General features: G+C 36.2%; 1 protein-coding gene across 1 annotated transcript in view; it reads left to right on the top strand.

The window, feature by feature from the left end:
* The first annotated feature begins 820 nt into the window (after positions 1-820).
* The window catches only part of itga6b (integrin, alpha 6b), a 30,246-nt gene continuing 19,310 nt past the window's right edge, over positions 821-11,756 (top strand). The window contains exon 1 of the mRNA XM_077246781.1: positions 821-1,300. Coding sequence (XP_077102896.1) covers positions 1,128-1,300 — 173 coding nt within the window. The 5' untranslated portion in view covers positions 821-1,127. The remainder of the gene's footprint in view (positions 1,301-11,756) is intronic.

The following is an 11,756-nucleotide window of genomic DNA, read 5'->3' as shown; positions in this document are numbered from 1 at the left end:
CCCCAATTGTCTAAAAACAGATTTGGGACAGTACCTACAAGGCTTTCAGCCAGGTTCAACCACATCGTGTAAAACACAGGGGGGTCTAACAAGCCAGAGATTAGAGGCTGTGATGTCTGTGTTCATTTGCACATCTGAGAATTCATCCTCACAAACACAGACAAAGAGATAAACAGAGATAAAGAAGTAATGCTTGTGTGGTTCGGTGCTAACTGCAATAACCCCCTGATGTAGATAAGCAAATTTTAATTTGTAATATTGCTGTAGGGGAGAACGGAAAGTGCTTTAACACAAGACTGAAATGTAAAAGCAACGATTGAAATCACTATCATACATGACAATTCTGTACAAACTGGATGTCTTATAGGCTAATAATGTTTATAACTTGATTTGCAATCTTGGCTGTTGCATGTTTGCAAATAACAGAGCTGGTATCTTCTAAATCAGCAGGTTTGTTTAATTTCATATCATTCAAGTGTATATGCCCTGCATTTAATTACAAATTATTTATAGGCTAATATTATTTTATTTTTTATTAAATAAAGTAGGCTATACATTTCATTACCACCATGCTGTCTGTACCCTCTTTGTACTACCTTATACCTCAATAGTCTACAAGCACAAGGGCTTTAGATTTATAAAGAGATAGCCTACGTTACATAATATAAGAATAAAATATAAGAACATGGTAAACACATTTTAGAAAAACAAAAACATTTACAGACTTTTAAATGTGCTAAAACTTATTAGTTAGGCTACTACCCAGAATGCAAGGTTTTTGGTGTAGAAAGCTCTCATTCATACAGCTATTTACTCACCAGACTCATCATGAGTTATGTGAAATGAATGACACTCGAAGGGAACCGTCGCTATTTTTACGACGATAAATATCTAATATCATACGCTCGAATAACCAAAAGAATGCTGAATAATGAGGAAAAACGAAGCCCGGAGCTGTACTGGCAGGTAGAGGCACGGCTGAGGGTGGAGACGGGTGGAGGACGAGAGGAGGGACGTGAGAGAGATTCCTCCCTTATAGGCATCCATAAACCTAGCAGAAACGGGCTGCAAGTCTCAACTCTCAAATCTAAAGCAAGAACCCGACACGAACGGACCTCAACATCACAATGCGATCTTATAGGACTTTAACCTTACCGCTTCTCAGTTTTTTGGGATGGACGCTGATCTCTGCCTTCAACCTGGACACAACTAATGTTATCAGGAAAACGGGAGATGCCAACAGCTTGTTCGGTTTCTCCCTGGCAATGCACCGACAACTCAGACCATCTGATAAAATAATGTAAGCATTCATTTTATCCTCTTTGGAGTCCAGGTATCATAGTTTTTTTAGGGAGTTTATTTCAAATTAGCAGCAAGTTGAATCCAGGTACTTTGGTTGATAAACATTTTTGTAATTTCAACTATGTAGCTGGTAGTATGCACAGTTGCACATCCACCCGTAACCGTAAGACATGCGCACACATCGCACCAGTTCAAGTGCATTAGATCAGGGTGATCCTTAAAAAAATAAATCGAAAATGAAAACTCTGCAATTTATTCACCCTGCCTGATGTCGTTTTAAACCCGTATTATATATTTTTTCACCACAAAATGAGAAGTTTTGAATAATGTATTTTTCATGTAAAACAATGTAGGCTAAAGATGCCCAAATCTTAAAAAGTCGCAAAATCACTGAATGTTATCAACGTAGACCTCTTGGATTTTCTGAAAGCCAATAGTAATTGTGTAAAGAAAATAAGTAAACTTAATATGACTGATAATTTTGACATCCCTAGCTCTCCTTGAATCGTCTTCAAGAGAAGTAGCGAGTGATTCACATGAGTCGGATGTTTTAAATGAATCTGTAGATCCATTACAGGGTCTGAATGATTTGAACCGAATGAAATGACTCACTGACAATGAAGATTATTAGTGAATAATGACTTAAATTTAAGTTTGTTTAAACAAAGATATGGCAGTGAATATAGCAACAACAACAAAAAGAAAGAAAAAAGTCATGTAGGCCAGACATTTATGTATAAAAATTTGGAACAACATGAAGGATAGTAAAAAATAAAGAATTTGATTTGGGACTGTTTGTTATGCATTGCGCAGCAGTGCACTAGAATGATATTTCAGAATAAAAGGTCCATGAGAAGACAGCTGCTGAAAAAGCTAAACAACTCAGAGGTTTGTCATTTCAGGGCATACCTTTAACCACGCAACAGTGTGCTCATTACTTGGAAATAGTGTGCATATTTAGCTTCATTGGGGTCATTAGAGATGTCCAGTCTCCTTCTCCTTTCTCATTGTGGAGATTTCTGGTCTCCTTCATCCTTTAATTGTCAACCTCTTTGACCTCAAGCACTGCAAGGATTAGATGGGATCCTTAGCAATTAAGGTTATTTGAGACAGAGACTTTAGACAGTGTTTTTAGAACATATTTTATTGAATTTTTCAGTCATGACAGTTTGATATTGTTTTTGTGGTTCACTTAAAAAACCACAGTGTTACCTTGGCAGCACCAGACACGCATTGTAAGTTTCAAGCCTAACACGCAAGTGAAAGAATGTGAGCAGAAGCCTGTAACTCATTCCTGAAACTCACTACTGCCATCAACCCTGGCAGCACAGAAGAGAAACTGCCAGGATTGACCTCATGTTTATCCTGCAGAGTCCACCAGTTATGCAAGTGACTGATGTGTAGCGTTAGTGTAACTGCTTAGAACATTTATGTGTGAGATGTACATTTACATTTAGTTATTATTTAGCAAAGCAGCAAATGAGAATCACCACAATCTGTTTATCATACAAAAGCCAACAATTCTCAAAGTACTGCAATATCAATTTGTATAAGCAAGACTACCACACAAACAAAACTGCAGAAAAGTAGAAAAAAGAGAGATTGTGAAATATATATGAAGTACATTATAGTTGTGGTTATATTTCTTGTAAAATTCAAACATACTTATGGTTAGCAGAAAAGTAGTTAGACAAAGTAAGACGAACTGGAGTTCATTAGCAAATCACTAATTTTGGAACCTTTTCCAAGTTAATTGTGCAAAAAATTTTTTTATGGATTTATGATGTATTTCAAATATTTCAAACCACACCCAGTGTATGAAAGTCACATTTATATGTGTGTGCTCTGACTCATATCCTCAGTGTGTATCTCATGCATGGGCTTGGTAGACTGGCTGGCTGTGTTAGAACACAACAACTCTGCTTGTTAGTAACACATGCCCTACAGGTGTGTGTATGTGTGAAGGTGATTCACATTACTGAAGGCCAAGGCAGGGCAGGGTGTGTGTTGGGGGGCATTGATGTAGCATTCCTTGGCTTGTCATGGAGCTGCTGTCCTGGTAATGTAGGCAGTGTGTGTGTGTGTGTGTGTGTGTGTGTATGTGTGTGTGTGTGTGTGTGTGTGTGTGTGTGTGTGTGTGTGTGTGTGTGTGTGTGTGTGTGTGTGTGTGTGTGTGTGTGTGTGTGTGTGTGTGTGTGTGTGTGTGTGTGTGTCTGGCACGTTAGCTCTTTTGCTCAAGTGAAAACTAGTTGGGAATGAGGCGCATACCTGTAAAGTGATTCCATTCTTCTTCTGTGTGTACTTACTACAAAAACACATAATGCTGATAAAAACAAGGCACTTTTTTTGGACTGTTTAAATACACCTAAATAGTTATACAAATAATGTTGTTAAAATTCTGTCATTCTTATTCAGTTACACTCCTGTTGTTCAAACCCCTATAGCTTTTATTAGTGGAATACAAAAGAAAGCTGCAAAGGAAGTATATTTGGACTACATGATTGTAAGTAAATAATAACAGAATTTTCATTTTTGAAAACACAAATGCAGACAATGAAAAAAAAGTGGGCTACATGAAAATCCTGACAGGGACCTGATTTTATGTTATTTTATTTTTCTACATTACCAATATCCCTATCTAAAATACCATTTCTCACTGCTATTATAAATATTACATCTCAATGCAGTTTTTTGCAATGCAATTGCCTCAGTTGTCAAAGGTGTGGAATATTAGCTTGTAGTTGTAGTCAATATAACATTAGGGATGTATTGTAATGAGTACCCTGGAGTCTCTGTGTTACTTTGTGAAATGATTCTATTGTAACAGAGAATATGTAAGAATACTGGGAAACACTGCACCAAGTGTGCCCAGATTTCAACAGAACTTGGCAGAAAGTACGTTTACGATCTAAGCTCTCACTGAACCTGAGCCCTGATCTTGGCACTAGTAATTGATTGGTTTTGACTTGCCAATACTCCACTAGCAGTCTGGGCTGGTGGTACTTTCACAATGGGAGTTGTTTCGTAAGACAATTGGAGCACTTGCTTTTTTTTTTTTGTAAGATTTCCACCAATATTCACCAATTTTATTCATTCATTCATTCAATTAATAAAATGCATCCTGAACAACTGAGTGAAGGGTCGCTTACTCACCTGAGAGTTTTTAACGGTTTTAAACTTTACTGGTTTGTGCAGCAAAGAAAATGAATCAACACCAAATTAACCAAATGAATGCCCATACATATAAATGCACAAGACATCACAGAAAATGCAGTGACAGATTATGTCAAACACATCCAGAGTTCATCTAATGTAAACATTATAACAATGAGCATTCGGTCTGAAAACCAGTAACACTCTGACATTGTGAGTGATGTAGTCGCAAAATCACGTAATGTTGGAATTTGCGATCCTCCTTTTGAAATCCGATCGCAAGAGACATGTTTGAAGACGCATGTCCTGGTGTAAGCAGAACCTGAGTCTCTGTGGGGGCAGGGGTCTCTTTGTCTTTATCAACTTTCACAGTTGACTTTGCTCTGTAACATATTTTGAAGATTACTTTGGGGATCTATAGTGTTTCCTCGACACGTGTGTGAACAACAATAATCAAACTTTTTATCTGATTTGGCTTTAACATATGGTGGAATAATGAAGCAGGCAAAGCACATTCAGTTTTATATACAATAATATGCTGGCCCATATCCCAGGGTGCAGTGGGTCCATTTGGCATGGAAATTGGCTACCTCTTCCTCTTCCTGTGATTCTCTTAGCTTCCTGTGCAGGAGTAGGCCTTAAGCTTGTGCTGAATTAGCACATCAGTAAGAATAGGCAGCTATTGGCCTTATACATCACTCAATTGCATTGGCCTTCAGAATAGTCTCAAGTATTATTATCCTACTGTAGTTTGTCCACATGATGCATCATGCCAGCCCCACTGTCATGCTAGATCCACACCTCTCTGAGAAACTTAAACAGTGATCCCCACTACAGTGTGCTCATGGGATGCAGGTAGATATTTGATGTGTCATGTCCCGATACCATTCCCTCCCTCCCTCCACTTTCTTATTTCTACAATCAACAATAATGATGTCAAACTCCCATAAATTATAAAAAAAAGAGTTTAAACAGGCTGTAATTTAATTGATATGCAGCAAAAAGCTTTAATAAATGATGCACCATTATTACCATATTACTATTGTTGTACAAATAATGCCTTATTCTACTACTATATCAGAACAACACATCCCTTTTTTTTTCTGAATACATTATTTCCTTTATCACCTTTAAAAGTATAGTTCACCCCAAAATAAAAAAAATCTTTCATCGTTCACACACCCTCATATTGTCACGGTTATGTTAAATTTGTTTCTTTTTCAAGGACTTATAAGTGGCTCATCTTTGTTTCCTGTGTTCTCTGTTCCTGTTTGATCATTAATTGCTATCTTAATTCATTAAGTATCACACACCTGTTTGCCATTCAGTTCGTTTTCACTGTGTATTCAACTTCATCTTGTGTTGCTGTTCAGTTGTCGGTTATTATTTGTGTTTAGTGCAGACTGCTACGCGTGTGGTTTATTGTCATTAAAATGACCTGTCTTTTGGAACTGGTGACTCATCTTCATCTATGGAACTTGCGGTATACATGACACATATCTTTACTTTTTGAAAACCAAATCATTTTAATAAAATTGAGAGATTTTTGCATTGAAAGTCTATTCCACCAAAACTTTTAAGCTTCAAAATATTCATAAGGATAGAAAAAGTAATTATCTGAATTTAGCGGTTTAATTCAAGTCTTCTGAAGAAACAAATTGCTTATACAGTATGATGAACAGATTTAATTTAGGCTGTTATTCACATAGAGCACATCAAATATGGCCAACGGCAACTCAGTTGTAATCGTTTGATGCATGAGAAAAAACTTCTTTGGTTCTTGTGCATGAAGAAAGCATGTTTAAGCTTTTTACTAATGGGCTTTATGTATGTAAACCTGCAGATTACTGCATCTGTAACATTCCGGGTGATATTATAAGGTGGCCACTAAGACTTGCCTCTAAGGTCTTGAATAGTTTATTCTATTGAGCCATGGAGAAAGATCAACCACCCCAAAAGATCAAAGCTCCGCTCACCCTATTTTTTTCTCAGGCCCTGTGAATGTTAGCGATGGCCCTGGCTCTATCCAACACCATATTTTGCGAATATCTATTCCTAGACTTATATTCATTAATTGATCATTGTCTTAAGGGAGTCGGAAAATCTTGTTCTCCTGCAGCACCTATGTTGTGCACAGTAGGTCAGGTAATATCAGTTTGCACTCTGTATCTTTAAGCCTTGAGTCTTTGAAATGTTTGAAGCACATCTGGAGCTGTAATTCAGCTGCTGTCAGTTCGTAATGTGAACCATGACACTCCAAACCTCCTCAGCAGAACCAGCTCTTGCACCATAGTAGTGGCCTCCTCTGTAGATTCTTTAAAACATCAATGCTTAACATTCCATACAAAATTATGATAGTGTGTCTATAAAATTGTTTGGCCTGGTACACTATACAACCATGATTTACTGCTCCTCAAGTAAAAAAAAAAAATGCGTTTAGCCAACAGTGAGTAAACAAGTGTTGGTTAAGAGGTGTGACAAAACATTCAGAGAAAGTTTTGAATTAAAGACTAATGCAGTGTTTTGGAATTTGGATATAATTTGGAATTATTGTAGCTAAAAGAAGTCTCAAAAGAAGTGAGCGCAATAGTTAAAGACGTCTGTGAAGCGTGTTTACTGATAGCTACATTGAAAAACTATGTGGAATGAAAAAAGACGTTCTGTGTGAATGGCCCCTAAGGCCGTGTGTCCATCAAAGCATTTTTATTTATTTTTTTCAATGAGAGCGCTGTGTATTTAAAAACGGCAGTGTGACCATGCTCTTAGCATTTATTTTTTCTCTGGGTGCCGAGTTTAAAAGTTCTCATCTTTGGGTAAAATGCAGTGCTCATCACTGTTTTTACCCAGCCTCCCAATCACAGAGGAGGAGAGGTGGGAAAAATGCCACACTGCCCAACTGTCACCCTGCTTGTACAATAAAAACAAGGGCCAGAGCATATACTTTATATTGTGTCAGCATTTTTATATTCAGATCTAGTAGCACTTCTGCAAATATTCTGCTAATAGCAACCAAAGTGTCTCAAATAAAAAAGCTAAACTACTAGCTGTTCTTTTTAGAAAAGTGCCTGGTGTGTTCAGCTGGTTAAAAACACTTTGGTGGACACACAGCCTAAAGCCTGATATACACTACATTACTTTTAAAAACTGAACAGATTTTAAAACACTATCATACATTTTCCGTACACTTGCCACATCATTGCTGACTTTGTAAATGGTAACAGAGAAAAAATGGGCATCAACCGACTGAAGATCACACCAGACAAGTTGTTCCGGACACAACAAACTCACACAAACTCACGCCTTGTTGCTTTGAGACACAGATGAAAACAATAACTTCTAATAAATGAAAAATGTGTTTGAAATCCTCCAACTGGATGGATTCCTAAAGCTAAAAAGTCTGTGTCCAGCATACACAACATGATTTTCTGCAAAATCTGTCAACTCCAACTGCCCAATATCTGGAGGCTGGGTAGCTAGCTAATAAACTAGACGGTTCCTCCAGGCTGTAAATTGTGGCAATAATCTAGGCAATAGTTATTTAGTGCATTCCAGCCTTAAGTTGTTTACGTTTCAGAAATGATTTGTTTCTACGGCAAAGCTCATAAATGCCTAAATGAATCTTAGTGTGGCTTACTTGGTATTGACAGCAAAATTCACATCTATTCTCTTGTATAATCAAAGAAAGTGCTACAAGCAACACTGGCTAAGTGGCATAACAGAAATTTGTGTAGAGGTTGCTACCGTTAGCAACCATTTTGTTTTTTACATGATGTCACAGTCAAATAGGAACTTTCACAAAATTATGTAAGGACAAAGATATGTAAGGACAAGTTGGAAACTAAAATTATGATAATTCTGACATGGCACACTCAAATGCACCATAATATTGCCAAACTCTCTTACACTTTCATGTCTTGTGCTCTGCAATTATTCAAAAGATTCTAAAGATTTGAATTATAACAAAATATTGCAGTTGAAATATATATGGTCCTATTTGGTTATTGTCTATATGACATTTCGTAAATTCACCAGCCTTTAGCCTATAAACTTTTAATGCAAGCATATTGCTGATTTATGAACTGATTGAAATAATCTATTTGGTCAAACATCCCAACACATTATTGGCTAGTGCTGCAAGATTACAAAAAAAGTATTTTGCAAAGTACTTTACAAGATCAGAGTAACCTTTTTCCATTTGCCAAACCTGCAGTTTTTTCTTTCCTATTGAAACTATATGAAATAATGTTAGAAGTCAAGAACCATTTGCTCTCTAGAATGAGTAATTTGCTCTCTGAATGAGTAATTGCTTAATTGTTTCTTTCTCATTATGTTGAGAGCCTGACATATTTAACAGATGAGACATAATTCTCTGTGCCTGTATGATGATTGAATGCCAGTGTCGAACTGTGTCCTCAGGACACATGAAGCTCTATCTCTGAATAAGCTCTCAGTAAATAGAATACTTGCCCTCTCTGTTCTCCCCTCCCCCACTTGCACATCTAGATTTCCTTCTATCACTTTATCCCTCTCACTTTCTGAATCTTCCATCTTTCGGTTGTGCTGTGGACTTTTTTTTTTAAGTTTTAAAATAAAAATGTATGGTTCTTGTGTGATGTTCTCTCCAATGTATTTATTCATTTATTCTTCCTTGGAATTTTGGGCTTGTTTGTCCTGTGTGTATATATATATATATATATATATATATATATATATATATATATATATATATATATATATATATATATATATATATATATAAAAATGCAGAACTATCTCAAAAAGTCATGTATATCCTTGTTGTGCTATATTGGTTACATCCCCCTGGGGAGTGATTAGTGGAGACACATTACATTACCCACGATCACACACTACCAGACTTTCAAGTTGTTTCAAACATAACAAACTCATTCAGGAACATGTGCCTCGTTGCTTTGAGACACATGACTGATGAAAACAATATATGCTCTAAAATATGCAAAACGTGTTTAATATCCTCCAACTGTATAGATAGATTAAGATTTGTGAAGCTAAAAAGTCTGTTCCCACTGCCCAGCATACACTACAAGATTTTCTGCTAAATCTGTCAACTCAGTCTGCCCAAAATCTGGAGACTGGCTAGCTAGCTAATCAACTAGCGTTGATTCCTCCAGACTGTAAATTGTGGCAAAAAACTAAGCACGAGTTGTGTAGTGAATTCCAGCCTTAAGTTGTTTGTGTTTCAGAATTGTTTTGTTTCAACCCAAATCATTTGGGGTTTGCAGAATAGAATGATGCTGTTTAGGAGTTGATTGTGATCCAGATTATAGCAATTTCCTGAAACAGTTGGCAAATTTTGCAAATACAGAGTATGTATGAACCCGATCTCATGAGAAAATGTAACTATTTTACGAGCTGGCAATTCCGTATAAATTTGTATGGTTTGATTTATTTAAAAATGTATGAGTTTTAGAAAAAAAAAGTAAGCATGAAGATCCACACCTAAAGCAGATTGTATGAAAATGTATGAATGAGATTGTATAAATTCACTACCAATCTGGCAAAAACATAAAATAGTTATGAATTGTCATGCCAGTGTGTGTGTGTGTGTGTGTGTGTGTGTGTGTGTGTGTGTGTGTGTGTGTGTGTGTGTGTGTGTGTGTGTGTGTGTGTGTGTGTGTGTGTGTGTGTGTGTGTCACGGTCTTGGACTCTTATTTTAATATTCTGTTCTGTTTCCTTTAGTTCACGTTTTCCTGCTCTGATTAATTTCGGTTTCTGATCATGTTTCTGTCAGTTTATGTGGTTATTTATGATCATCAGATTATCTCCTACATATGTACTTCCTCTATCAGTTCAGTCCTCTGTCGGTTATTGTCTGTTCATGATTAAAGTCAATTTTGTGCGTGTTCTACGACATCAAACCAGTACACTGTGTTTATATGAGTATATATTTTATGAATGTTTTGTAAGTAATATCTTTTGTTGTTTTTCTTATTTCTTATTTTCTTTATATTACAAATCATGTTAAAAGACACTAGAATGTTCTTTGTTCATTGTAGTTTTGTTGGATATGTAATGTAGATCATTTCAGCCTGTGCATTGCATTAGATTTAATGTAATCATGAGCATTTTCATCAGATATAGCAATCTGTATGCTCTTGAGAGTGGAATGAATAGCAGGTATTCAGTGGCTATTTTTGCCCAACACAGAAAAGTTTGTGTTGCCCTTTCAGAAAAACAGTGCTCTCTCTGTCTGTTTGGAAAATGTGACTCTAAAGCTATTCTCTTTTTGTGATCCAGACACAGAGGCTCGGTCTATACGCTTGTTAAATCTTAGGCACAGAAGGGATTGATGGAATTATCAGTAGATCTAGGCATGAAATACACTTCTGAAAATGGGGGTAATTCCCAACCCTTATCACCTTTATAGCTAATTCAGTTAAACAACAGCAAAAAATACGCCTTTGTCTGATTGCTGAAATAATAAATGAAATGTGACTTCACAAACATGAAATTGACTGCACTTGGACTGTACTTCCCAAACGAAATTAAGATAAGATCACAACCCCAATTTTTGTCATTGTCCTCTGTGTGTGTCCTGGTGTTTCAGTTCTAACACTTTAAAGGAAAGTATGTTTTAGAGTCCCGTAAATTCTCATAGAATGTGCAAAAACTATACATTCATTTATACATTAAAGGCAGTACACTAAGGAACATCTTTGTATCTTATTATGTACATTAAGGGTACTAAGGCAAGGTACTAATATCCACCTTTTACCTCTTACAGTTTTTTACAGTCGCTAGGACACATTTCTCAATGCTTAGGTCACTTTTTCAAAACTCTTAACACAGTTCTCCAAACCAACTTTCAGCTCGGCACAGCAGTTCATTTCACTTTCAAAATGCACTAAAACTACCATATCACTTCATGCATGCCTCAAATCAACATATTCTTCCATCATTCTAGCAAAGTTTGACAGACAACAAACACACTTTGTCACCCACAAAACAATGACCTAAAAAACACTAACAACAGGTAGCATTATACAATGTTTCCTTCTGTAAAACAAGCACACCTCTCTACTGTTTAGAATTCACTGCAATATATTTTACTGTAATGAATCAGACATGATGCAGTATGCTTCAATATATTTTATGTCTTTTTTTTTTTTTTGCACAGACTAATTACAAAATACAAGAATTTGTACACACCATTCACCGATACAGATACAATAGGAATCAGCTGTGGTTGGTCCAATTGTCCAATTGTTTTTATAGCATTTCATTTTTAGATTTGAAATATATTTCATTAAAATATTACTTT

Source organism: Siphateles boraxobius, unplaced genomic scaffold (assembly GCF_051911475.1).
Source record: "Siphateles boraxobius isolate OS27281-9 unplaced genomic scaffold, OSU_SipBor_1 29, whole genome shotgun sequence".
Lineage (NCBI taxonomy): Eukaryota > Metazoa > Chordata > Actinopteri > Cypriniformes > Leuciscidae > Siphateles > Siphateles boraxobius.
This window is presented reverse-complemented; position numbering and strand designations above follow the sequence as displayed.